Source organism: Pomacea canaliculata, linkage group LG10, assembly GCF_003073045.1.
Source record: "Pomacea canaliculata isolate SZHN2017 linkage group LG10, ASM307304v1, whole genome shotgun sequence".
Lineage (NCBI taxonomy): Eukaryota > Metazoa > Mollusca > Gastropoda > Architaenioglossa > Ampullariidae > Pomacea > Pomacea canaliculata.
Window position 1 is genome coordinate 23,847,048 of NC_037599.1, and position 10,379 is coordinate 23,857,426.

The 10,379-nt window shown below is 36.5% G+C and overlaps 2 protein-coding genes across 2 annotated transcripts; one reads left to right on the forward strand and one right to left on the reverse strand.

Annotated features, from left to right (window-relative positions):
• Positions 1 to 461: 461 nt before the first annotated feature.
• On the reverse strand, positions 462 to 3,822 carry LOC112573091 (39S ribosomal protein L55, mitochondrial-like). Its single transcript, XM_025253106.1, has 3 exons — positions 3,727 to 3,822; positions 3,378 to 3,573; positions 462 to 924 (listed from the first exon to the last, which is right to left on the reverse strand). Exons 1-3 carry the CDS (start codon positions 3,774 to 3,776, stop codon positions 775 to 777), a joined length of 396 nt encoding a protein of 131 aa, XP_025108891.1. The 5' UTR covers positions 3,777 to 3,822; the 3' UTR covers positions 462 to 774.
• Positions 3,815 to 9,902, forward strand: LOC112573089 (cystinosin-like). Its single transcript, XM_025253104.1, has 9 exons — positions 3,815 to 4,040; positions 4,737 to 4,821; positions 6,109 to 6,312; positions 6,767 to 6,907; positions 7,378 to 7,477; positions 7,826 to 7,945; positions 8,176 to 8,346; positions 8,944 to 9,061; positions 9,252 to 9,902. The coding sequence occupies exons 1-9, from the start codon at positions 4,004 to 4,006 to the stop codon at positions 9,446 to 9,448; spliced, it is 1,173 nt and encodes a 390-aa protein (XP_025108889.1). The 5' UTR covers positions 3,815 to 4,003; the 3' UTR covers positions 9,449 to 9,902.
• Positions 9,903 to 10,379: the final 477 nt, after the last annotated feature.

The window sequence follows — 10,379 nt, forward strand, 5'->3', positions numbered from 1 at the left end:
ATGTTTGGATGTGTCTGCCAGGGGAGGGGGGTATGTTGGTCGCGCACGTTGTATCTGTCCTCACCATAGTAGGGTGTTGGCCGATTACTTATTTACTTTTCCCTTCAGCAGTTGTCTCGCGGGATACAGCAGTGGTTGCTTTTTCTGTGGTGTTACTCCTGTTATTTTGACTAGAATATTCAGGTAAATTACATATCACTGGCAAGATGCACTTGTCTTGGGGGTTATGTGTCGGTCACGTCAGCACTCTTAATAGTTGAAAGATCCACAGTTATTCTCAGCTTACCTTTTAAGCACGGCCCCTTTACCCCTCGCAGATTGTGGCTGTGTGGGAGTTTGCATGTGTATTTTTATGATAGACGAAAATATCTAGCCACAGATGTCTGTGTAGTTGAAAGATCGTAACATATCAACTGATCCTTCTCAAACCACATCCCACGGGGAAAAAAAAAATCTGGATATTTTTGGTTCTCTGTATAACACGTTTATGGATGCAACAGACAAAACACATAACACCATCGTGTGGGTGACGTACTTGAAACAACCTATGGTTTTAAACTACAGTCATCCAGTCCTGACTTGAAAAGAAAGGTGGGTGCTGTCAAGTGAGTTAATGCTATTCCAGGCACACTAAGGAGGCCATGGATTCAAGATGCACACTACTTACAACACAATTTTTAAAACATGTCTCTGAAACAATTTACAGCATAATGACAAGAAGTAGGGATGGTGGTGGCTATCCTTAAAAGGCATAGAGGTGCATCGCAAAATTCCTCATTTATTCTTCCACAAGTGACTGTATCGGTCGACATCAAAATCGTCATCATCGGAATCCTCTTCTATTACTATTTTCTGCTTCGGTTTACGCTGCTGTAGTCGATATCGTCGCTCAGACTCGGACAAGGTGGACAAATCTACGGGAAGCTGCAACAAAATATGACGCAATTGCCTCCCTTTAGTAATTGCTCCACTATGTTTTTTTTAAAAGTAACTTCACTCTCTCCCACTCGTTTTAATTTATTTATTTTGTCTGTCTATTTATATTTGAAATAACCATGACCATATTCACATCTTGAGACCACTCCATAGTTATGACAGAATGTACCCACTCTGATAAAGAGCTTGCATCCATTGTTCTCTTACACATTTTGCACAATATCTTTAGGACACTCTTGGAAGAAGATGAAAATTTGCATCAAAATAAATAAAGCTTCTAAGTCTCATGATCAGTTAACAAAAGACCTTCACTTCACAATATTTATATTATTTCTCGTGGATTACATTTTTATTACACTCATCTGTAAGAATTGCTAACTAGTGTTCAAGAATTCATAAAGAGATTTTGCCATTATTATACTAAGACTGCATTTTTGAACACTGCAAAAATCCCCAAAGGATTTTTGTTACTTGATTCCTATCAGTGTTTTCTATATTTATCTTCTATTTATTGTCAGTACTGTCGTGTATACTTTCGTCCCTTGTATGCTGTCCACATTTCATTCTTGTTATAAGCACTAAAAATTTATTACTATTATTAACACATAATACCAAAAATTTTAATCTCTAAGCTCAAATAATTTTCAACTGAAAACATCAAACACCTTATAAATTATTAAATAATTTATAAATTAATATATTTCTATGAATGTAAATGCTATTTGTAGATTTATGACTTGCATGTAATCAATTGTTTAAGCATTTTCACTTTGACAAAATGAAATAAATTCTCTCCAACATGCTGAAATATTGGAATGTAAAGAAAGGAGGGCATCAACAAAATTAGCTATGTTGTAGTGGGTTCTTTTAAAAATCTTGGCCTCAAGATCAGTCTGTTGCAAAGATATTGCAGGTTCAATGACATGAGCCAGTCAACATCAAGCAGTGATATAAAAAAGTTCATGTATTGGGTTGTCAGAAAAGTCATGATGGATTTGTGTAAAAAAAATGGCACTAGTTCATTTTAGGAAGTATCAGTCATTCGAATCAATGTTATTGCTATGTCATTTGACAGCTAATAGCTGTAGCTTCATTCTAAAAGAAAAATTGAGCAATTTGTTTTAATTTTGGGAGATTATACAATAAGACCAAGCTGTGCATCTAGTCATATTTCACACACATCAAGCTTGTATAAAGTTAATGGTCACAATGCTCTACAAGATTCTCTGTCCCAACAATGGTTCACAAAGTTTTGTGGTGGTTAATTTGATCTTAAGAATGCTACTTGGTTATGGAGGCTCACTGAGGTTAATGACTTTATAATAAAGGCACTGGTAATGTCAAACCCACACTACACGACATGAGAGATTGAAGACACTAAACACTCATCAAGCATTTAAGACCACCTGAATAAGCTGGGCTGTGTAAGCAGGCTTGATATTTATGTTGCTCATGAACTCAAAGAAATTCATTCGATGGAAAGTATAAACATCTGCAATATTCTCTTTAAATGCAAGAAAAATGATACTGTTTTTAGTGTAACTGATAACTGGCGATGAGATGTAAATTGCTTATAACAATGTCATGCACAAATGCTTTTGGTTCTGATGTGATGATTTGTTTCAAATGACATCAAAAGTAGACATTCATCAGAGGATAGTTAGCTTCTCAGTGTAGTGGGATTTTAACTCTTAAAGCATGATCAGCCATGATTGCGGCTTAGTCTGGGAAGCATAGGGAAGGTAATTTTCATTACTTTTATTGCTAAGTTCAAGTTTTCTCCATTCCAGAAATGTATAGGTTTTGGTCCAATGTTTACCTGAAAGCTGCAATAATGAAGAAAAAAAAACTTGTCTTCACAATCTTCAGTTATTAGCCAGTCTTTGTAATATTTATACTTTTTTGTCATTCTCAGAGGGTTAATAGTGTCATGTTTTTTCCGAGCTCCTACCACAGAACTAAACAATTAATCTGAAAAGTGCATTGTCGGCAATTGGGCAGTTAGAACGAATTCATCATCCAGAAACATCTAGCACTTGTTAACCATAAAGGAGTCATGCTCCATGATGACAATGTGAGACCACACACAACTTTGGTCACCCATCAATAGTTATTGGAGTTTTGATGGGATGTTGTCACACCTACCATGCTCGTTTGATCTTAGGCCATCAGACTTGTTTCGTTACCTTAAAAACTCCTTGTGTGGTAAAACGTTTAAGTTCAGATGAATCTGTAACTCATGTTCAATTTTTCGCCAATAACGACAGGTGTTTCTACGTACCAGGAAGTAGGAAGCTCACTGAATGATGGCAAAAAGTTATTGAATAAAACGGGCAATATATCACTAATTGATATTTGTTCTTAGAAAAACAGAGAAAAATATGTCATGACTTTTCCGACAGCCCAATGATGTGATGTGTAGTGCAAGTGAGAAGTCTAACCTTTATAATTCTACGTGGCTCCTTGTACCGAATCGTAACTGTGGCACCATCTGGAAGAACGAGCATTGTTGGATACTGGCGAACATACGAGTATCTGTTGGTACGGCAAATGGATGTCCTGTTGGAATTATCACGGCGTATCATCCATACTTGAGTCAGGCGTTGGCAGGTTTCGCAAAGGGTTTTTCTGGCCAACCTTTGAAAAACATTCAACGTTGTACTATAGGCGAAAGTGTAATTTTGTGTAGAAGGGGACAAAAACGAAATTTAACAATTGTTGTCGATGTTTAAATTATGATACGTAAAAACTGTTTGAAACAATCACTAAAAACACGTAACTGAAATTTACCCTTGCCAAGCGACCGTCATGAGCGCAGACATGTTGGAAAGTTTTTGCATTAAGACTGACCTCCCTTTCTCCCCTTCTCGTTAGAGTGGCTTCCCGTGGTGATGAGGGCGGACATCGGACAATGCTGTTGTCAACATCATATGACGGTGTGCGTTGAAAGTGAATTCGTGTTTCCGAGAGCCATTGACTGCCATATGGAACCGTATTTCTTGCGAGGAGTGAAGTTATAATTATTTCGACACTTGCTTTCTTCAAATTTAACATAAGACAAATCAAAATGTTTGGGCTGTTTGCGCATTGTTTTTTAATATATGGTAAGTATACATTGAAATTTTACTACACAAATAGCCACAGATGTGTAAAATCACTTGATTTGTTCAACATTCTGCTTGTGTGAGTGGTGTACTCACACACGACCTAAAGGATTAAAGCGTGCACAGATGTCGCCATGTCAAAAGGTAGAGAAAGATACCAGGAAAGGCAAGGAATATCTACCAGTAGGAATGCCTGACTTACATGTAGATGCAGTTTCATCTGATATGTTCCCCTATACTGGTCATTGAGTAGGGGAGCATCAGAAGCCAGTCACAATGCAGAAACCAACATATTGTAAAAGTGTATAAAGCCTAGCAGGTTGTCATAATGTAAAATTTAAAGTAAAAGCCAGGAGAGCTCGTATTGCTAAGAATAAACCTCACCTTAGGCATACAAACCAAAAGCTACCTTTCTGCTTATTTTACAGCATGATTTTGCATAAGATATTGTGCTTGTTTTATGCACTGTCTGTATGTCAGTATATATGAGCATTATTTTCACAGAAACTAATCATGTACCTATGAAAAATTCCTCTTGAAAGATGCAATGATTTCATAATCACAGAAGCAGGACATCAATATTAATTTGCATAAAAATGGATCTTTATAACCGTTTATGTTTTTTTAAGATTTAACTTACAAGTTTCAAGTATTGTACTTGCGTGTATTAATTATACTGATTCTATTCATTGGCAGGTGTTACTGCAGTGACTGTGAAATTCTCAGATACAGATCTGCAGATTGAGACAGGTGAAACGTCTCAACTTACTCTCATTCTCAGGTACAGTTTTGGGGTTTTCTTTGTTTGTTTTGAGAGTAACTTGACCCTGTTGTTTCTTAGTAGCATTCTTAGCTTCTGTGACATTTTTCATGCTGCCTGGCATAGCACAGGTCAGTTGATCTTGTTATAACACATGGCTTCTAGTAGCCATATTGAGTAAACAAAAGATACTTATATAACTCCTCTCTATCCTCTAAAGGTGTAAGACAGTACCCATTCCTAAAAGATTGCAGAGCCTTTCCATTAATAGTAAACTCCACATTAAGACTATTGCTTTCCCAGTGCATGTGAAACTTTGGAGTTCAGCTGGTGGAAAGTATTAATCTTGTAAGAATTGTGGGAGTCTGTGGACCACCAGGAATTTAGCAGTGTCATTTGGAGTAACCCCTGCTGGTGCAGGCATTCAAAGAGAGAGTAAAATGAAATTTCAGACTGCTATAAACTGTATCTAAATGGATGTACCTGATGTCTTGTGCAAAGTTCCATTGTCTAATGTCCAGGCAGTCTTGTACAAGTTTGACCATCAAAACTAATATATAGGGTTGAGAAAATTACATATACACTTTATATCATAGTAATAAAAATTATGCAGATTAAATGACATACGTTAATATACCTTTAATCTATTTCCAACGTTAAATAATAACATGCGATTTTAAAAATGATACTTAATAATAATTAGTGAGTCTGTATATTGTGGCACGCTGGCCAAAGCCAGGTTAATAAGCTAAAAAAACACAAAGTAAAGATGAAAGTCTTGCGGCTCTTTTATTGATGTCTCATTTCAACTGAAAACATTTTTGTTGCTCTACTGGGGGGAATCTTTGTGGATGCTGATTTAGTACAGTTAAAATCTACAGTTTGTAAGGACATTGGTGAGCGCAAAAAAATCAATTAATAGTCTGTAGTAGTGACCACTGGAGAAACTGTTGCACATCAGGTAGAGAAAATGGGGGAAAGTTGAAAAGTCATAGATTGAAAGTCATCATTGCTCTGCTACAGTATATTTTCTTTAGAGACCAGTGTTGTGATTTGTTACAGTTCAGATCTAGAGGTAATATAGTAAACTGTTTCATATATGGCGATAAACAGCTCATCAAATTAATGACTTTATGGTTTAATATTTTTATGTTTAGAATATTTTATAATTTTATAAGTCACTGGACTTGACTCAGCATTTTTTTGTGAGTTTTTTGCTGTTACATCACATTCAACCAATACTAAATATGTGGCAGTCATGAATAAAGTTTTATACTTTAGTCTATTGCATTTTTTTTATTTTTGCAGTGGTAATCTAAATGTCAGTGCGGACATATTGTTTACATATCAAGTTGGTGATGACATCAAATACACAGATGATAAGCAGATCATATACCCTGTACCTAATATGACCATCTATCCAGGAAACAAAAGCAGTTCAGTGGTCATAAAGGCACACAATGCTGGACATGTGACTTTGGGAGTGAACTCTTCTTCATCAGAACTGGAAGGGTGAGGACTAAAGAAAACTGTACAGTTTGATGAAAATTTGGGGGGAAGGGTGTTTGTATGTGTGTGTGTGTGCAGATGCGCGCATGTGTGTAGCCATATGCACAGATAATCAAGAGAAAGCAAGAGACTGCAGTGTGTGTTTTTTTTTTTAAAGTTCAGCAGTTGCATGAGCAACAGTTTTTACCTAAGATTAAATTGACTAAACTAAAAATCACAGTTAATACTAGCATTTTATACTGCACATTCAGTAAAATTGCAGTTTTACTGTCAGTTTGTGTTTTTTTAATAATCTCAGATTTCCATTTTTTTAGGACATCTTCTGCCAAAGGCTTATTTACACTTTTATGATCGTTGATTTACTTGTGTCTGAACTTAAAGTTCATAGACAAGTGTTTTTAATCACGCAGTGACTTATGATCTGCAAGAAAAATAAAAGCTGCTGTTTGTTTTTCAGTTTATCAAGGGCATTTGTTAGAATCAACACTGTACGTAGTTCAGTACTTGTTGTGATCAATGCAGTCATTGGGTGGCTGTACTTTGCTGCCTGGTCTGTATCCTTCTACCCACAGGTATACATCAACTGGAAGCGCAAAAGGTATAATTAAGAAACTAAGGCAGCTGACTATACATGTACTATTGTTTTTAATTTTGTGGATAATGTGAGTTGTTATAAGAAATTTAGATGCATTAATGTAAACATGACCAACTGTATGAAATGGATTAAGGTCACAGCATAAAATTGAATCTTTACTTTTCTTAACTCAAAGATGTTTTGTTTTATGTAACCTTCTCATAGTTTCTGTATTTAAAATTGTATGAGTAATCCTTATAAAGTGGGACCACTGACGTGTATTGGTGGATTGCTGTCTGTCTGCGACACTTAGCCTCTTGTGAAGTTCTCCACTGTTAGTCTTGGCGAGCCTAAACAATGAACGTGATTAAACCAGAAGCTTTGTACACACCTGCCTTGTTTTAGGAATTAACTGGGAAAAAAATCGTCTGCCAGCAGTCCAGTAATACAAGTTCATGGTCGGACAGTGGTCATAAACTATTTTTATTGTGCAGTGTGGTGGGACTCAACTTTGACTTTTTGTCATATAACATCACGGGCTTTCTGGCATATGGCTTTTTCAATGTTGGAATGTTTTGGGTGACTGGAGTGAAAGTAAGTTTTCTTAAATAAGTGAATTAATTGAATGAACAGCAAAAATGCCATAAAGATGAATGTTTGAATGTTTTTGCAACAGCTCATCTTTAAATTATGGTTTATTTTAAGAGTGGTATTCCGTCACCACTGAAATATCTGGAAGTCCATAAAAATCAGCCAACATAGAGATGTTCTTTTGTGGTTCAGCTTTAAGTTGTTGCTTTGATATGGATCCCAGACAAAGAAGCACAAAATCATTAAGAAAATTCAGACTTTTAAAGTGTTCACACAACTCTGAGTTGGAGGAGGACATGTTTCAGAACAAATGCTAAAAAATGTATGACAAACACAGACAATATGTTTCAGAATGACTACCTATCTCAACATCCACGTGGAATTAATCCAGTCCAGCTCAACGATGTTATTTTTACACTGCATGCGGTGTTCATTACACTGGTCACCATTGGACAGTGTTTTATTTATGAGGTGAGGATAACACAAGTTTGTATTTAATTATCTTTCAGAGAGTGGTCTAGAGCTGGCATATGCAATTAAAAAGACCTGAATGTTGGGCAAAAAAAAAATTAATATTTGTTCAAAACTTTGACATCGGTTATTCCCTACTCACTGAACCTCTCATGAGCCTAGAATAGAAATGGTATGTCATTAGAAATGAACAAATTATTTTAGAATCAAGTTTTATTTGCTTGTTGCAGAAAGGGGGCCAGAAAGTATCAAAGATATGCATGGTGCTTGTAGCAGGTGCCTGGCTGTTTGCAGCTGCTGCACTCATCGTGACCCTGACCCACAAGATCACCTGGCTGACCTACCTGTACTATTTTTCGTACATCAAACTGGGTGTCACGCTTATTAAGTATATTCCACAGGTGAGCGTCTGTGAAGCTGTGGGTCTTAATCTTATGGGTGCAAACATATCCAGGCCTCAGCTTGTGTGGAGACCTACTGTACATGTGCTGAATTTAATTATCAAAGGGTGTGAGGTTTTTGTTTTCAAACCAGCCATTGTGGTTTGTAGAGTTAAAGGTAAATGCCTAGTGGGCCTGGGAGTGGGGGATGTAAGTGGCTTACTGTACCAGGGACCCATAGTGTGGAAATTTCAGTCTAGTTCTCTCCCCTGTCTTTACCTTCCCTGAGATTCCCCTCCTCGCCCCTTTCATCCCTCTCCCCACAGTGTGAAATCACCTTTAGGTTTAAGCACATTTTCCTCTCATACTCAACTAGAACAAAGCTGAACAGGTGCTTGTTAATCAGGGGGAGATTTCTAGCTGCAGCCAGCATGTAACCTTCTCCAGTCAGCCAATAACCTTGTGCTCATCAGTTATGTCGACTAGCTTCCAGAACCTCTCTAATGTGTAGAAGACATTCACTTTTTATTTCTTTTAATTAGTGCACAGACTAATCTTACTTTCTGAGTCAGTATGAAATAAATTTTAAAAAGCATTTAAATCAAAATTGTATTTCAGGCCTATATGAATTATCAACGCAAAAGTACTGTTGGGTGGAGCATCGGAAATGTTTTGTTGGACTTCACTGGTGGTTCCCTCAGTCTGCTGCAGATGTTTCTCTTGTCTTATAACAGTGGTGAGTTGATGTTTCTCTTTTGGCACAAAGAAATTTCAGTTGCAAGTTCTTTTAAGTGGCTTCAAGTTTTGAAAATGAATTGTCACATGCTAAGGATGAATAAGGTTATTGTGCCATGGGTTTAGACCAATCTAGTTTGGAACATGTAGCATTCAATTTTTTACTTTCAAAATTTTTTTATTCATTGCAGATGACTGGGGCTCGATCTTTGGTGATCCTACAAAATTTGGCTTGGGATTCTTTTCAATTTTGTTTGACATTCTGTTTATAGTTCAACATTATTGTCTGTACCATGGCCGTGATGCTTACCAGGTTATTGGTGAAGAAAAAGAAATTAAAGTGAATGCCAAAAATCAAGACTACCAAGGAGCACAGACAGTTTATTAGATCAAGCTTATTGCTTTTTAGTTATTTATAAAGCATGATAAGGCACTTTATATGCCAAAGTTTTGCAACCAGAAAGTGCATTGGTTCTCTGCTGTAACTTATATTTAGAAACCATGCATATGGTACATACATCCCAGGACATCATAGTTCCATTGCTATATACAGGGTTTATACAGGCCACAGGATTTTTAGTTATTGTGCAGTGAAACAATGGAACTCTCCCTTTCCATATCCACCACCTACCCACTATTAAATCCCTTAAACGTGCACTGAAAACACACCTCTTCCATAAACATTACTCCTAATAACCTTATCATTATGCTCGATATTTTTCACACCCTTCCTTTTGCAATATTGTGCTACTCTCAGCTCTTGTTCTTGTTATTTGGTTCCTCTTTGTGTTTTCTATATTTGATTTTATTCTGTTTAGTACGGTTGTTGATTCTTTTATAGTTCATATGCTATTAATGTTTTCCTGTCCCTTGTATGCTGTCCACGTTTCGTTCTTGTTCTTAAGCACTAACAGCATGCTCCTTAGGAGTGTGAGTATGTGCTTTACAAATTTTGCATTTATTATTATATACAGCAATCCTGCAGAAGCATTGCCTGTATATGCACACCACATAGGGATAGAAACCTTTCTGCACCTTGCTAAGTTCTACATCCTAGTCAACAAAAGTGCCTTTTAGAAGAGCTTTCTGTAATGATGGCTGTTTCTTTGTGGAGCAGTCATTGGTGATACAGCATATTTAGTCACTATTGGATAATAACAATATGGTAGTTTTTTAATCCAATTTTCCATTATCCCATATAAGATTGTTATGGAGAATTTTGTAGTACAGGAGGCAAGAACACTGTGAATGAGATATTTCTTAGACATTAACTGTTTTGTATTTTTTCTTACTTTATCCAAAAAAATGGATGTTTTAAC

Coding starts and splice junctions, on each gene's coding strand:
- LOC112573091 (XM_025253106.1), bottom strand. CDS start 3,776: ATGCAAAAACTTTCCAACATGTCTGCGCTCATGACGGTCGCTTGGCAA. Junction 3,574..3,726: donor ATGACGGTCGCTTGGCAAGG/GTAAATTTCAGT, acceptor TGTTTTTCAAAG/GTTGGCCAGAAAAACCCTTT. Junction 925..3,377: donor AGCCACGTAGAATTATAAAG/GTTAGACTTCTC, acceptor ATTTTGTTGCAG/CTTCCCGTAGATTTGTCCAC.
- LOC112573089 (XM_025253104.1), top strand. CDS start 4,004: ATGTTTGGGCTGTTTGCGCATTGTTTTTTAATATATG. Junction 8,347..8,943: donor TTATTAAGTATATTCCACAG/GTGAGCGTCTGT, acceptor ATTGTATTTCAG/GCCTATATGAATTATCAACG. Junction 9,062..9,251: donor TCTCTTGTCTTATAACAGTG/GTGAGTTGATGT, acceptor TATTCATTGCAG/ATGACTGGGGCTCGATCTTT.